Here is a 17,876-nt window from a genome sequence, read left to right as displayed (position 1 = left end):
AATTTTATTTTCTGTAGAGTACAGTAATATGTATGTTATAGTGGTGTAAACAACTCCATACAGTATGAAAGACTATTTCATTATACATCAAAAATCTTCCTTTTTTTTTTTACATTCAGCATAAGAAATAAGGGGAATGAGTGTATGTATGTAAATATTACATCATTTTGGTTGCTATTAAATACTTATTTAATACAAATATGCAAGTCTGACAATTTCTGACAAAGTGCTCCTTTATGTACACATACAATACATTCTATGTTTCTTCAAAAAAACATCTAGTGTTGAAATGACCAAACATTAGCAGATTGGTTATATTGCTTAAAATAAAATGTTTGTCAATTAAGCAAGTCATAGAGTGATTTACTAGAATTACACAATAGCTGGTGTTTTTTTGGTCTATATTTTGTGGCTATGGGTTGAAGAGAAAAACATTGGTATTGATAAAAGCTAAATGATGGGTCCTTGTAAATGTATTTAAGTAAACATGCGGTGTTCAATTGCTTGGGTTATTCTTCTTTACCAAGTCACTCTGAAAGTCAATGGTAACCACATAAGTAAATCAATTTGTCATGCCAGTAGCTATAACTAGTGTCATTCAACAAATCAATCATTTTCCATCTGCAATTTTCCCAAGTTTTATAGGTCAATTATTTCAGCAGATTATTCCAGAGATACAGTAGCCAATACTGTGAAAGTAATTAAAATCTACAGAAGCTCACATAGGCTTTATTACAATTCAAAATCAGGTTTAAATGTATTAAATAAATTCTATACAAACCCAATACACCAATTGAACTGCTCATACTGAAGAAAAAATAAGTGCAGAAAATATACTAGATTGCAATGGTTGAGGTCTTAAAGTTTTTTGACATCAGGAGCTTGATATATTTTTGGTAATTACAAATTAAATTAAAGTAAAACATTAACATACCCATGGTTAAGAGTGGAAGGGAAAAAGCAAAAAGCACTTAAGGTTTACTACATCATTTTAATAAATAATAAAATATGATTTTTTATTTTATAAAGAATATGATTTCATATTTGGCATTGCGAGAGTGTTTTGGCATGAACAGTGTTGTGAAAAATACAATACAATACAATTAGAGTTCAGGCACAAACCACAATCAGGTTTCAGCTTTGCAATACACAGATTTGTGCTGAAGTTCACTGAAGAAGCTCAATACAAACAAACACCCCAGTTTAACACAAAGCCTACAATCACAAAGGAACCCTAAAAAACCCACTGATAAAGACAGAAGAAATTAGGATATTTACCAAACATAGGGCATGAAATAATTGGCTTTCAATGACTGATGAAGTGATCATCTTGTCATAGGAGGACCTACAGGTGTCATGGGATATCATTTCAGGTGTGGAAAGAGGCACAAAGGCTGATTCAGTACTGCAGCACTGAACCAACTTGATCTGGCTGCCGCCAATTTGCTTTTGAAATAAAGAGACCGTTGCATTAAGTGCAAAGCTATCAGTACACCATCACACAAGATACACTCTTTATGAACCTTACAGCATGTTAATATGCAGGGGAAATATGGCATCTCCTTCAGTAGCACAGCTTAAGTTACAGTGTTGGGTCTTAAAAGACCACACCATTGCTTTTTAACTTTATTCCTACAGATGCATGTATATACACATATTTTAAAATGCCACTAGTAAGAAAAAAAAAAAAAAACTGAACCCGTTAAATATGTTTTTTTGTTTTGTTTTTTTTGTTTTTTTATATCGGGTTACCACTAAAAAATCTTATTGTACATCTCAAAATTGAAGCAAGTGATAAAACGGTTCACTATGCTCCACATAAACCATTTCTTGTGGTTTTCTTTAGGGTGGGTGAGGTGGGACAGAAACCAAACCCTACCCCATTTTGGAAGGGATGGAGGAATTCAAATAACCATTGAAAAAAAGGCAAACTAGAGCCATACTACTGAGAAATGAGCAACGAGTACTGAACACTAACAGCCACATTTGCCCTTATCCTGGGTCTGGTCGTCAGAGAGTTTCTCCGTGGAGCTGTGCCCGTTGGACCGCACCACCCCGTCGGGTATCCAGGACTTGTCCACGCACCTTTCCATCCTCTTCATGATGAGATCCAGCAGCACGTCCACCGCTTTGCTCACATTGTGAGCATTTGCCGCACTCGTCTCAAAGTACGGGATCCTGCCAAAATAGATTGCCCAGTTTGAACTTCGATCACAATCAACGTCATTCTTAGAACAGTTAGCTCTACCTGCACACTTAAACATTTGTCTATTATTTTACATAAACACAGATGTGTTGAAACCTCACTCCCCTTCCCTATAACTCCTAATTGTAAAGTACAGACAAATCAAAATTAATGGTCTTTTTTTGTTGGTTTTTTTTTTTTTTATAATTTTTTTACAAACGTATTCCGGATTTCCACTGCACTTTCTGGACAAGGATTAAAAGTACTTTTCTTTCCAGGAAGTAATTTGTATGTTTTAGGCAATTCCCTTAAATGGGCATGACTGTGGTGCTTGTTATGATAAGGGCAGGATGCACAAATACTTCTGGTAATCTCAACATAGGGGTTTCAGAATCCTGCCCGTGTACAATATAACGAGGCAAGGGGTAAATCAATTTCTGGTGTAACCTGAACAGAAATATCCTTTATATAATCTTGGAAAATGGAAAAGAAATCGAGCATTTTATAGAGAATTAATCAGATTCTGCTTAAGAGTTGCAAACAGTTATTACAAGTTCTCCTCATTGAGGCATTTTAGCGGTCAAATACATATGGACAAAAAGCAATCCAGTTCCTCCTTTCTTTGCTGGTGCTCTACAACTACTATACAAATATAAAATATAAAGTGCTGCAGTTCAGTTCATGTTTACTTATCCAGAAGTGATTTAAATATTTCCCGTTGCATAAACTGCCACAGCATCATCTTAAGCAAACAAACTGTTCCTTTGGCTGGAGCCTCTGCCCTCTAAACAAATATTGCCCCCAATGAGTTACACTGCACCAAAACTTTGAAATGTCAGCTACCTTGCAAACCGTATCAAACTGTGCTTCGCTGAAAACTGCTCCCATCTACATAATTCTGCAGCCTCCCCTTGATACAATGATACATACCCATATTTATCTGCAAGCTCTTGGGCTTCTTCTTGCTTCACTGCCCTCTGGTCTTCAAGATCACATTTGTTGCCACACAGGACGATATCTGGGTTTTCGCAGTAGGCATGCATCTGTAACTGACCTACAAGGGGGGAAAAGTAAATAAGGTTCAAGAAAGATTTATTTTGTATGTTTGTCAATCATGCAGTGGTGTAACTTAATTCAGAAGTGGGGGACGACATTTATTAGGGGCCTGACGGTGGGTGTGGGTGCTACCGTGCTGTTGAGCAGGGGGGAGGGGCGATGGACTGCTGCTGGTTTCTCCAGTGGGGAAGGATATGTCAAAGAGTGAGGGGAATGATTTTGAGTGTAGGGTGACAAAACTCACTCATCCAGTTCCTGACATTGAGGAAACTCTGCTCGTTAGTGAGATCAAAGAGAAGGAGAAAGCCCATAGCATCTCTGAAGAAAGCTGTGGTTAGACTCCGAAACCTGGGGGATGGAAAGAAAAATAGTCCAATCTGTCCATCATTAAAAAAAAAAAAAAAATCATTCATATTTTATTTTTTAACAGAGAAGTGTATTGACTTAAAAAAGCTTAAGGGCTCATGTGACATAAGCTTCAGGAAAGTACATTCCTTCAAACCATAACCCACCTTTCCTGCCCTGCAGTGTCCCACAGCTGGATGTGTATTCTTTGTCCTCTTCCTGCAACCCCATCTGGGCCATTAGACTTGTACATCTGTCAAACACAGACAGATATTTTCAGCTAAAGTTGGCAACAGGTTCTGTTTAAAATTATTATTATTAAGTTTCACAGCTTATGTAAAGTTAATGGTTTGAAGGATGACTCACAACAGTTCTTTTCACCACAGTCACAATGGAAGTTATGACACTATATGACACAAACACAGGCAGTAGAAGCAGGTTGGTATGCTCCTTTGTGATTGCCCTCTTTTCAGACTTAATGAGGTCTTTAAATCTTTATTAAAATCCTTCCATACCTTACAAAAAGGCGTCAAGAACCCTACCTTACTTTTCTGTTCTCATTATTATAATAACTTACTCATGAATAAACCATTACACACCTGATTCATATTTGGCCAAGTCAATTTAAAATGTTTATTTTCTAGGAGTGTGCATACTACCCACATTGCTCAAGTTATTACCCAGGTACACATTTGTGTGATCTGACTGCTAAAGTCTCGAACAACTGGCAACCTTGGTTTGTGGAGTTTAGGTCTGAAGCAATCTCCCAGTACATCTCAAACCAGCTCCACAGTTTCTTCCAATCCCGCTTTGGCTTCTCACTACCCTCATCTTTAAAAACTTTTGAAATCTTTAGTAAATCACGCTGAAAGCTCTGACCTTTCCAAGGACAAAGCACGACTACAGCCTGGTGCATCTATTCTAGGGTGAGCACAAAGCTAGATTTTTATACTTTCCTGCAAATGTTTTGAGGAATCTAGTCTTCTAGACTCCATCAAGGGTTGAACATCAAGAGATTTGGGTTTTTAAATAAGATTTTATTTCTGTGAAAGGGAGCTTGTCTCATATAGTACTTGATTTCAGGATCACACACCACTACATTTTCATCCCCTTTTTGGATTTGCTTGTGTCACACAGACTTCAAAATAAGATTGTTTCCCCTCCCTATTTACATCTGAATCACTTTCATGTCAACAGAGCCATCTTTATAGCCTGAGGGATCAGTAATTAGGAGTCAATTTGCTCTTGCCATTCTTTCTTTGTTAACTCATGAGAAGCATGCGAGAACCTCCACAAACTGCACATACAGCTCAGCCTGCCAGGGAGCTGCCCTGCTACACTTCAACAATGAGGAAAAATTACTTGTTAAACTCTAAGTCTTTCTTGGGGAAAAATAGAAGCAAATGAGATTCACAGGTACCTATAGAACCAAAAGCTGCATAGGAAAATGTGAAGTCTGATACTTGGAGCTGCTGCCAGGTTATGATTAGTAGATCATGCATCTTCGGGAGAGGAGAAAGGAAATTACTAAATGAACATAATAAAATGAGTCTTGCCTGATTGTACAGGGTTCTTCATTAGACTCTAAAATACACCAATACACTAAAATAAGAAGCTTTTCAAACTAAGTCACAAGATAAACCCCCCCCAACACTCCCCACCACCAACCTCCAATCGCATGGGCAATTACCCCTCTGCCTCTGGGTCACATTACTTTACTGTTCCTTCAGTACATCCACACTGTAGTTAATTGATCAGAGGACTTATGGACTTAAAAGACTCATTGTTTATCTTGTAGTGAGGTCATCTTCTCATTAATGGACAATAATGTAAGGGTAGCAATCTGGCCACTTTCCAAAGACAGTAACAAGCCAAAATAATATAAAACTAAAGCATCCTACAATCTTTAGAACATACACAATCTCATAGCTGTCAGAATAAGCTATAAAAGTTTCCAGAATTTGTGTTCCTAGATAGTCAACCCCACCCCCTACATTGAGTGCACAGCCCAACATTTCCAAACCAAAATTAAACCCTTTAAGCAACTGCCAAGGCCTTTAAGAGTGTTAAAACTTAAGTGTGTTGTGCGCAGCACTTCTACCTTGAATCCAACTACTCACCACTCTTTTTTCTCTGAAGTCTATGCCCACTGTCGTGATGAATTTGGAGTTGAATTTTCCATCCGTGTATTGGTACAGGTAGCTGGTCTTTCCCACTCCGGAGTCGCCCAAGGCTAAGAATTTAATGAGGTAATCGTACTCCCCATCAGACATGGTGAGAAGTTATTTCTAACCTGCAAGACAGACGGATGAACAACACTGTCAGTCAAGAAGGACATGCACCTCCATTAATGATGAAGAAAAATGTAGGCTCGGGTTATTGATGGTTATTAGAGGGAACAGATTGTCCTTCATGTCACCTCTAACTGAATTTAGAGAACATCATAAATCAATCATTTGAATTATACCCAGTGCATACCAAGTTGTGTATGTACAAACATTTAATCAAGTCTTTGAAATGTCAGAGACAAAGGCAGTGGGCTGGTTTCAGGTCAACATTGCTAGAGAGCTGAATTTCAAGGTTAGCAAACAAGGGTGGTATTCTCCCACTTCCACTCTGGAGCCAAACTTACATTTTTCAATTAGAACTAAATACAAATAACACAAAGGACACTTGCATAAAGACAAAAAAGTTTGCCTTTTGTTTTTTTAATGAATGGGACACAGACGGGAATAAACAAAGTGTAAAATACAAAATATAAATACATAAAACTTCCATGTTTTACAGAGTAAGAGTAAGATTTCTGAGGTGGTCAATGCTTTTTTAATGAATAAAGCCCACACAATGCAAAAGGAGTATTAGGAAGTCACGTTAACTTTTAAATTGATTTTATTCAAAAGAGGAGACTTCAGACTTCTGTTTATTCCTTTCATGAGTGATTTTAAACATTTGGCTCAGACTCTCTTATTAATAATCATGGCTTTAGTTGGTATAATGACATGTTCCTTTCAAAAGAGGATCTGGAGATTAATTATTAAAGAATATCACTCAGGTTAGTGAGCAAAAATAATAGGCAATGTGATTAAAATCAACAGCAATGGCATCTTTGAGAATATGTGGCTAAACAGCATGCATGGTATGTTGTTTCAGGTTTATTCAATACCCAAGTTATATTTGTAAAACACCGAGTATAACTGATAGCATGCTTTTGTCCACCGCAGTGAAGTGCAAAGAGCACAGTATACAATGTAAGCAAGATTTCAAGATAAGACTGATTGAAAAAAGGAAACTGATCCAATACACTAGTTTGATACACAATTAAAATGTTCGTTAAAATGAATCCGCACTGCCTTATTGCAAGACAATGTTCTAGTTGATTGTAGTTCATTGAAGCTCAGATCGAGCACTCAAACAGAATTTATACTTGGATTTACAATAGATTAATTAAGTTAGGAATTTTTATTTTATTTTAATTAAAACTCCCAAGATTGGCTGGGTGCCAGTATTGTCAGGGCAAAGGTATGTTTTCCTAATTCAGACACTTGTCATTAAATGCTAATCATAAGGCCTTCATTGAGCATGGAACCTCCTGAATAGTAGCATTATAAAGGTGACAGAATAGTCACTACCATTATTAGTTTGCTTTTTATTTTCACAATACAATGTCAATGGTCTCCACATCCAGTGATCTTGAATCATCCTGCTACATGACAAACATGGCTGCAGCATGAGAGGTCCAGGGTGTGACAGTAAGTGTGAGTGAGAGACAAACAAACTACTGCCCTTCAGAAGGAAACACAGATATCTATCAATGCCATTCAAAAAGCAAGCTGCAAGTGATGGATGCCAGAGAGAGGCCAAGTAATCCTCATCACATGACTGCGCAGAAGAGACACACAGGCCAGCTCCACATTCTTGCACTTTCTTCCACAGTTAAATCCTATTCTAAGCTTAAGAAGCTTAGAGTCTGAAGAAATATATATATTTTGAGAAACTCTGTCCAGCTGCAGTAGTTCCCTTTTCCAAGAGAAGAAAAAATATACATAAAAAAAGGTAGAACTATTGAAGGATTTAAAATTTTCCATCTACAAATGATAAAATAAAATACAAGATGGGCAAATAATGGCTCATGAGCTTTAACTTAAAATGCAAGCCTTTACACTTCTATGGTCTTCTTCTCATTAAGCACAAATCTACCCACAGACATGCTATAAAAGCACAAACACACTGGCTGCTTAAGCTTTTACTCCAGGTGAACTGTACCTTTACAGTACAATGCTGCTATAATGGAAGCATTAGTACAAGTGGGATTTTACAAGAAAAACAGGCATATGAACTACGGGTTACGTTCCATGTATTACACTTTTCTAAAGACAACTGTGGGATCTGAAGCAGTGAGAGTGTTAACTGCAATCTTTCAAGCAGGAAAATTGCCCAGTCTATAGCCAGCAATCACTTAAGCCTCTCTCTCCACTTGCTTGGTCAGCTCTTTCACATTATCAACAGGATATTCACTGGGAAGAAAAAACAAACAGAAGAGTCCTAAAAAAATTATAATTGCACACTTCTGTACATTTTCTTTGATACTTGCAGCCTCACCTTGCATACTCACAGTATGTTTAATATAAGCTTTACATAATCCAAAATAATAAGCTCTTGAATTAAGCAAATTGTTTTAGCAGCACCTACAGCAATGACATGGAACATACAACTGCTTACTGTGCCTGATAAACTAGCAAACAATTCACTCAGAGAAGGATTGCTGCCAAGCTCCCCCCACCCCCACCCCACATAGAGCCGTTATGTAGAGGAAATGATACAAGAAGCCCCAATATAAAAATGTTTACTCTCACTAAAAGATAACAGCACATTGGTTGGGCAGAACCCAGCTTAAACCCCCACAAAGACTTATTTATTAATTCAATTAGTTATTTCCGAAATTGCACTTGCCTTAAACCCAAGATTAACAAAATACTCTTAATATCAGTGCAGTAACGGTGCTTGCATTTGAGCAACACTTTCTGCCTTTTCACTCTTCTTGCTTCATACTCGAGCCTTATCTCGTTACAGAAAGGAAGTCCCAAAAGCAGCAACAGAAAATGGAACGGCTCTAAGCAATGCTCTGTTATGACTGTGGAGGAATGGCAGATCAAATTAAAAATGAATAATTTCATATGTGTATGCAGAATGGGCAAAGGGGCTAGCACATGGTGTTCCACCACAGTAGGAGCAGTGATGAAGCTCTGTGGTCAGGGTCACTACACACAGACAGCATTGCAATGCACAGAGAGAGCAGATGTACCCAGTGCCGAGTTTAAAAGCCATACACCTCTTTACATTGCTTTATATTCTGTCTGCAATTACGCCCGGACTTCCTGTATGAAGGAAAAGGTATAAATGCACAGCTTTCCCCTGACCTGCACCTTCAAATCGTGAGGGTTTTTCGAATGCTTCGGACGCAAGGCTTGTACAGAGAAGCATCGCTTGCCACCTCGGTCTGCTTTTCACCCTGCTCAACAACACTTCACAAACACTAAAAAAAAAAAAAAAAAACGCAATTTCAAATTTCTTCATTAGTCAAAAAACGCTCACTCATAATGGACCAACTCTTTTTATATGCAACTAGTCACTGTACTTGTCGATTCATTTTAAAAGAAATGCAACTGCGATGTTCAGATCTTTGGAATTGAGAGAGGATGTCAAGTTTCTGTGAACGTAGTTAGTAAAAGTGTAAAAACGTAATGTTATTCTCAGCCTCAGACACATCACTGGCCTCCTCACTTTAAAAATAATTAGCAACCATCATCCACCCTTGTGAAGGGGAACTATGCCAGGGAATTAGCAGATGTTGCAGGTTATCAGTACAATGTCAATGTATTAGAAAGCTGTAGACAAATACTCTTAATCTTTTTAAACTGGGATTCAAGCTGATGTAACTGATATTTTTATGATACTGTCCACAAATAGGTCAGTTATAAATGGGATGTCTAGCATTACTGTTGCATGTCTAGTAAAATAGTAATTAAACAGAACAGGCACCATAATAAATACATTTAATTAATAAATACAAAAATGATGTGAGCATAGTAGAGATGAGCTCTAAAATAGAAAATTAATATCCCTTACTCATTCATCTTGCTGCACTCAGCCTACGTTTCACATCTGCTTGCCTGCTTAAAACAGATACTTGAAGTATATCAGACTCTTTTGATCCTAACTTAATTTATTCAGACACCTCAATCGTTTGCATTCACTTTCATGCTTTCTTCAAAATAAAAACAACAGCCACATATCTGGTGCCATTTAGATTCCTACCTGTAAAACTCCAATAAAATAAAATTTGAGCAAGCTTACCTCCACGTTAGCAAACAATAAATTCCCAGGACTAATACCAAAGGGTGCTGATCTGCAGTTCTAATCTGCAGCTCCACCTAGAATGCATACACTATTGTGCGCCTACGTGGAATTTATTTACAGTTCATTTCACTGGTTTCGGGATGACAATTAGGAGTGGCTTTTGCTAGCATTCTGAAAGGCAGCTGATCGTACTTAAAAAAATACAAGATTGAAGAGAACCTGGTAGATCAATTCACTACATCTCTTACCCATCAAGTGTCACAATGCCATTCCAAAATCATGACTGCCAAAGAACAACTTATGGTTTCTCCAGAATAATCCAGAATCTGTGACTCTGTTAGAAAGGTATTCTTTGAAGGATGATGGTGAAAAAAATAAAATAAATTACCTATTCACCCACTGAGTCTGAAAATCCGTTTCTTGTCCCAACACACCTTCAAATTGAAATGTACTGTTCTGCCATACTCTGTGACTTTAGATTGATTTGGGTTTTCTAGAAATATTCATAAAGCAACCCTGATTGAATCTTCTTTAATCTTCTCTGCTTATATTACACTGCCTGGAGGGGAGGCAACCATTAGGGCTTTTAACCATAAATGGTTCTACTTTAATTATTGTATTAATAACACAAGCTTGTATCGGTTTCAATGTGTAAAGCACTCTGTTGCAACTCTGCAAAGGGTGCTATAACAAATAAAGATTAATTGATTGATTGATTGATGAATTGATTAGGCTTAATAGGCCTTGTCAATACCAGCAAACAATGTTAGTTACAAACTGCCCTGAATCACATCACACGGGCATCACATTTCAATGTGTTACAATTTAATTTCTGTAGTGAAACCATTACAAAACTGCTCTCTCCCATGTCACTATCAATGCTGTGTTATAAACAGTTACCAAGCCTCCGTTGACAAGCGTTACAATGTGAAAATATAAACTAAAATAACAAAATTGAAACTATAAAATATACTGATGACAACATCGGTTACATTGCTTCACATCTTAAAGTAAAAAATAAATAAAACAGGCACCGAGGGAAGAACAGGTAAACATTCAGCGCTCACTGAAACTTCAAATGTAATTTTGCCTTCCATTATCTCTTGTGCACAAACAATCCTGCTTTTACTTATAGGACTGCATACTCTCCACATTTTGAGGTATAGGTTTAATAAACTAATTAGAAGAAATAAAAACTTATATGAAACCAGAGTACAACAGGAAAAAGTATACACAAGTCAAGACATGCACACATCTCCACAGCTGTGGAGGTTATATTGTTGAGTCATGCTTAACAGTAGAGCTAATTGCATATTTCAAGCTAGTACATAATGGGAAAAATAACTTCTAAATTCTACTTTCAATTTTTAATGTTTATATTTTAGGTCCTTCATGTTTTTGTTTAATAGAATAAGAAGTCACACATTATTTCCACAGATGCCAGATGGACATGATCCTTTATTTTGGTATTATTCAATAATCCGGAAAACACAGGCACTTTTTGGAATCAAGAAACCTGATCACCATGTGAGAGGATCCAATGGGTGATCTTTGAGTTGCGTTGGAGACAACAGTCTGGGTTTAGTCTCCAGCATTTTTTTTGCATTTAATTGATTTCATCCGACCTAACATGCTACAATTTCAGATCTCAGAACAATGCTTTAAATAACATGTATACAGTTTGAATGTAACCTATTGTTAAATGGTAAGGATTACAGATCAGTCTTCATACAGAACATTCAAGAACCAAATTCTGCATCTGGATCCCAACCTTTTGGATTTGTGACATCCTCAGAAAGTGAAGGTGACAAATAAAGTAAAGTGCTTCTCTTGGGGACCAGACCCCTAGCTTTAAAACACTTAACCAATTATCCAGGAGGTGAAAGGGAAGTTGAAATTGAAAACCTAAATAATTAGGTGATGCTATCTGAAGCATTTGCAATTAGGGTTTCAAATTACTTTTAAGAATTAGTTTCTAAATCTTGAAGTTGGATTTCCAGCTAAACAAGTCCAGATAATGCCCTAGCAGCCAAAGAAACATCTTCAGCCTGAGTGATAGTACACCTTGAAAGTTGTGCCACTGTAGTTAGCAACAACAATGCATTACAAAAATCACAGGAAAGTGGAACTGAAGTATCCACCTTGGGCAGGATTCCAACATTAATGAAGCTTGTAACTGCAAGAGAAAACTATGTTGTGGGCTCTGTGAATATGCAGAACACTAGAAGTCAAAGCTGACCTGCACTTACTGGGTGTAACCACTCAAGCAGATAAAATGTTCTGCCGTGCCAGTGTGAATGCGACAGCACACCAAACCTGGCTACGTTTTGACGTATCAGAGTACACCACTACACAGATACTAATCTTGACTTCAGGACACTAGCTTACCCAAATGAATATGTAATGCCAAAAATGACTGAACAAGGTCCTAGGATGTTTACATGTGAAACCATGTTTGTTTGCATCTTGTCTTATCATTACATCACAAGGCTTTTGAAGCATGATGGGTAACTGTAGCTGAGTAGCAAAGACATTTGAAGATCATTACCACAGCAATTTGCTCCTGTATCAATGCTTTCAAACTCTCCATTCAAAATCTATCAGGAAGAATATGGATTGAACTCCATTTCTGATTTGCATTTATTTAAAATCAAAACTCTGATAACAGACCTGCCTTTAGATTAGTTAAACTGTGCTGTATTCCTACATTGAAGGAATGGGTCTCTGAGTTCAATACAAATTTCCAGTGTCCAGAGTCCAGGTTTTCCCTCAATGTCACAATACACAGTCAAAGAAATCAAACTCATACTCAAAAGTGTCTTTAAAATTAAAAAAAAAAAAAAAAAAAACGCTGAACTCTTCAGTTCCTTTACAGGTTTTTAAAGATTAATCATGTTTGATACCTGGTTGCTGGTTATAATGAAAATGTCAAGAACTTCTCTTTTTCCTGCTTGGTCAGTCTATTATTATATTGGATTGATTCAGAATGAATACATCTGAATATTTTACTGATTATACAGGAAAAACAAATTATCAATGATCATTTACCAAAATAAACTCTTCAATTCTATTAATCAAAAAGGGCTTTTGCAAATAAAACCACTTAAACCAAGTAACACATCTGAAAAATCAACAGGTTGTAGCTGGTGTATACAAAATTGAACAATTAACAAGTATTATTTTCATCCCCACAAGATTTTCATTAAATTTGGAAAATTGCAATTTTTATAGCCAGATTTAGGACTTCTTCACTCATGCAAGAATTTAATATTCTCCCAAAAGGCACTGACACACATTAAAAATATCTACAGCAAACAAGCTGCATTTTGGCATTAAAACAACATACCTTTGCAGAAAAAGGAAAAGCAAGAGTGTTCAGCTTCTGTAAAGAGTTTGAATTCCTCATGCAAACCAAATGACTTTCCGCTGTTAATCTGTGCACAGAGCAAGACTTTTAAACTTTGCGATTTGTCAACAAAGGAATTAATTTTCAACAGTTACAGAAACCTAATTTACCCTATAAAAGACTAAAATGAATTGCCACCTCCCAGGAAACTCCAGTAACAAAACATCTGCTCATAGCCAGCATTCAACTACAGACTTGGCTTGAAAGGCATGATATCTGCATCTAATAACTATCAGCAGGTCCTCATGTGGTTCCCCGACCAGTCAGGTGACCTCCGATATTGCAGAAAGCGAAGCACCCAGTTAAATAACCATGTTTCCTGTTTCAGAATCAAATTCACACGTTGTAGGACAGCGTTCTTTAATATTTTGCAACTGGGTGAAGCAAAAACATAAATTAAATTGATTATTTTAAATAAAGGGTTCTCTCCATTAATCAAACAGTCAACACTGAATTTTAAAGGGCATTGCACTGGTTGTAAAATGTATTGGTGGTTTAAATGTTGTTCCTTTACTGAATATTCACCTTGCAATAAAGATCAAGGTGCTTTGTGAGGAATGAAAGTTAGTAAAATTTTGGGGAAAGGCAAAACAAAATCGGTACAGAAAACAACAAACAAGAGTTTAATAGCCGACTCCTGGTCTTTCAAACTGCTCACGTTACCAAAACTAAAAGGAAGACACAAAGATGGGATGAAAATTAGAGTCTCGGATTAAATAAATACAAAATCCCACTGTATACTGTTTGACAGGGCTCTAAATGTTTTGGTTTCCCAGGTTTCTTCCTTCAACAAAGTGAAATCCAACCAAGTGCAAGGTTTGTAATTTGTGGTTAGTGAGCGCCTCGTAGGTTTGACTTGATCCAGGTCTACATACCGAGCTGTCTCTTTTTTATTTCGCAACTGAGTAGTTAGGCCAGCCTAAGAAACTGTCAGTGCTGAAACAAAGGGAAGCTGAAATAATCATAAGTAATTTTGTTTTTCTTCAAGAACAGACTTGATAATCACCCATTTTCAAAATGAAGATTAGTATATTTTTCTAATGTTTTTACATCATCTGACACCATAACCTCTAAGCAGCACTGCCTGTAACAGTAGAGGCCCCAGTCTTAACTGTATCCCAAAAATAATCAAAATTCACTGGAAAAAAAAGGAGGGGGGTTAAGCCAAGTTAAATCAATACATTCCAAGGTACTTACTGGAATGCTAATGCTTCACAGAACATGCACACAGACAATTAGCATAACATTAGGAACAGTTACTTCACACCGATAAGGTATTACCAGAAGTTTCCTAATACATTTGGTAAACTATTTGGTCATAGTTTTGCATGCACACACACACACACAAGTGTTGGAGGTTATTCAAGGCAAGAGCTTCAACCAACTGGCTGACCTAGATTCTACTATTAATAAGCTTGAAAAAAAATGTAATAGAAGAAAGCTAGAATCACAAAAATGTCTGTGAAAAGAATGATAAAAAATAATTAATTAATACATAGACAGACCTACAGTTCAAGATCAGTGATGCCTCAAATTTCACAATCTATTTTAATTGTCAATGTCAGGAATGTTACCTGTAAAGCCTGCTCAAGTCAGGCACAACAAATCACCTTCACATCCTGTTGTTACTGGAGGAGAGCTGCTGTTATATACTGTGATGAGCCAATAACTAATCCAATGTTATTTTAGGAAAGGTTGTCCAACAAGTTTGTGAAACTAGACTATAGGGGTTTTATTCTTCTCACCTGGGATATCTGGTAGCATTATTGTAAAATTGTAAATGTTCTCAGCATCAAACATCACAGACTGTATTAGGTTTTAGAGGATGCATATGGCTATACACCTACTACTACTACTACTTTGACTAGTCTACAATCACTGATATGAATCAGTATACTACCATAAAAATAATACATATTCAATATTATATTATGCAACAAGTAGACATGCATAAAGTATCTTGGGATACTTCAGACAATCTAGTTATTCTTGAAAAGGTTTGTAAGGATAGTTCCTTTATATATGCATTTATGTTTCTGTTCATTAATACAGTTTGTATTATATTAGAAGCCCAACTGATATCTAGATTTAGTCTGGATGATTATAGTTAAACCTGGAAGGGTTGTGATTACTACGGTACAGTAATTTAACAGATTTTCTGAACATACATTAAGCAAATCCAGCAAATGTCAAAGATAATTCAACAGCTGCTTCTGGAGGGGGACACGACGTCACAATGCAGCACATTTCTCTCGGTCCCTAACTGCACAGAAAGAGGGGCCTTGGGGGAACAAAAAAACCAACAACACTGAGTTCAACTACCATAAGGCGTCACATCTGGCCACTTCTTCCGTGTGTCCTTCCCTTTAAACAAGCAATGAGTGTCAGGCAGTGGGATTTGGCAACAAGAGACACTGTAGTTTAAAAGATTAAACCACATGTCGAATACATGTCTCACACCCTACCATACAGCAGACCGCAATCAGGCGTGGAGCACAGGGGAGAGCAAACAGTCTGCGATGTAAAACTGCTATTAATGTCCTAAAACAGCTGTACAACAGATCCACGAATCCAATAACACTATCCTCACAAACTGCTTTGCTTAACTGGTTTAGTAGATCAGTGGCATCAAGTCAGACACTTGCCTAGACTATATTCACTATAATAAGTCAATGTATCCAAAGATGGGAGTCGATTTATCTTCATCGAGGGACCACTGAAATAAAGATTTCAAATCAATCCGGTTTCTAAAACACCATCTACCATTTAAAGATGAGTGCGTTGCAGACCATTTTGCAAGGTGCATTTTCACCCACATGCCTCATCTGTAGATCGCCCTTAACACGGCTCCACTTCCAAGGCTTAGGTAAAGAGAGATGGATGGCAAAGTTTGTAAAGTTAAATAATATTGATAGCAAAGCACCATAATAAACATGATCATTATTTAGTAACCTACTGGCATCTTAACGAACGCACCCAAGTAAATCCTTAGAAAGCTTAATAATACAAACGATCAGATGCAGGAAAAGTTAACTTACCGTCAATGTATAATGGCTGGAGTTAGAGTGTCCAACACGCAACAGTTAATTGATCAATCAAGTGAATCCAGAAGTAGTAGAACTGCCAATAAACAACCAAATAATTAGCCTACTTTTATATTAATTTTCTCCCCTTTTAAGTAGTACTTAAACTTGCCTTTTTCCGTCAATCTAACATCACTTCCCGTAACACCGGCTCCTCCTTCTCATGTTAAACCCCGTGGAGAGACGAGACGAGCGCCTCCCTTGATGTGCGCAGAGTGAACTAGCACCGATGTGACAGGTGGCCGGAGATAGGGGAGGGGTGATCAATAAAAAGCAGTCATTCATTCATTCATTCATTCATCAGTTAATTGTGGATTTCACGTCTTGGGCATATCATGGCATTGGTTTTAAACCTAAACTGGATAAAAGGCATGAAAACCCGGTTATTAATACTAGGTTTTAATCATCAAGAACCAGCCATGAATTCAACGCATTGCAGTCTCATAGTGTGTGATCATTTCTTCTGATTTAACTTGTTAAGAGTGTTTGGTCTTGGTTCCCGAACATGATTGGGAAATTAATTGTATATATTGTTATAAACTATGTGTATAAGCATATGCAGTACAGGTTTGCTTCATGTTAAGTAATGTGCAGTGCCATCTAGAGGCACCTTGGAGAACTGCCTTTAAAGAACCTTAACTCCATAGATGACACAGAAAATTGGGCTACTTTCGTTTTCTAGTTTAATAAGTGGGACTCAAACAAGTGTAAATATTATGAATGACATAAAAGAGAACAGATGTCGTATCCGGATATCATTTAGGGTGATGGAATTGGTCACCTGTTTATTAAATACTTCAAGAAACCGAAAGCTCACAGATGAATGTACAGTCTGTTCACTTCAACGTTTAGTCTTTACATCCACAGTTCGCTTCTTTACTGTGGTCCGTTTCTTCTTTGCCAGGTACATTTCCCGTGCCTTCCCTGTTGCGAGAGGATTTCTGGTCTCTGTAATATTGCTCATAAATGGGTTTATACACATATATTCCTCCAGCAACACCAACGAAGGCTGCCATGACAATCTGAGATAAGGGCAGTCTTCCAAAAATCATCCTGGACAATGGTCTTCTGCTCAGCTACTCAGCATCCCATGGGACTGTGACTATGGGGTCTGCAAAAAAGAAAGACAGATTTACATCATATGAATAACAGAGAGGGGGAGAAAACTGCTGAACAATCTAGTTTTAATGGGCATAAGACAGCTTAGATGGTTCCGTGGAGAGAGAGAGAAAACTAAGTATGAAGTGAGGTTTATCTCCTTACAAGCGCTTCAAAATACCACACTACACAGCTTTCCAAAAAAGCACAATACCTATTTAACATAGGTAGCTATCAGTATGTTCCAACAAAATCAACCTATCAAGACCTGTCCAGTTCCCGTCACTATACAGATACATTCGCTTACAGATTTTACAAAAACAATATAATAACAAATATCTAAGGC

At 37.2% G+C, this 17,876-nt stretch overlaps 1 protein-coding gene across 4 annotated transcripts; it reads right to left on the bottom strand.

Annotated features, from left to right (window-relative positions):
- Positions 1-971: 971 nt before the first annotated feature.
- Positions 972-16,656, bottom strand: rab27a (RAB27A, member RAS oncogene family). Of its 4 annotated transcripts, none has more exons than XM_066701359.1 (6): positions 16,545-16,656; positions 5,707-5,879; positions 3,754-3,839; positions 3,486-3,589; positions 3,116-3,239; positions 972-2,178 (listed from the first exon to the last, which is right to left on the bottom strand). In XM_066701359.1, exons 2-6 carry the CDS (start codon positions 5,857-5,859, stop codon positions 1,974-1,976), a joined length of 672 nt encoding a protein of 223 aa, XP_066557456.1. In that variant the 5' UTR covers positions 5,860-5,879; positions 16,545-16,656; the 3' UTR covers positions 972-1,973. The 4 variants fall into 4 exon arrangements, with proteins under 4 accessions (XP_066557456.1, XP_066557454.1, XP_066557455.1 ...); XM_066701357.1 differs by having other exon boundaries at positions 16,388-16,654; XM_066701358.1 differs by lacking the exon at positions 16,545-16,656 and adding an exon at positions 13,290-13,516.
- Positions 16,657-17,876: the final 1,220 nt, after the last annotated feature.

The sequence above is a fragment of the Amia ocellicauda genome, chromosome 4 (genome assembly GCF_036373705.1).
Source record: "Amia ocellicauda isolate fAmiCal2 chromosome 4, fAmiCal2.hap1, whole genome shotgun sequence".
Lineage (NCBI taxonomy): Eukaryota > Metazoa > Chordata > Actinopteri > Amiiformes > Amiidae > Amia > Amia ocellicauda.
The sequence above is the reverse complement of the archived record's forward strand: the minus strand, read 5'-3'. Positions and strand labels throughout refer to the sequence as shown.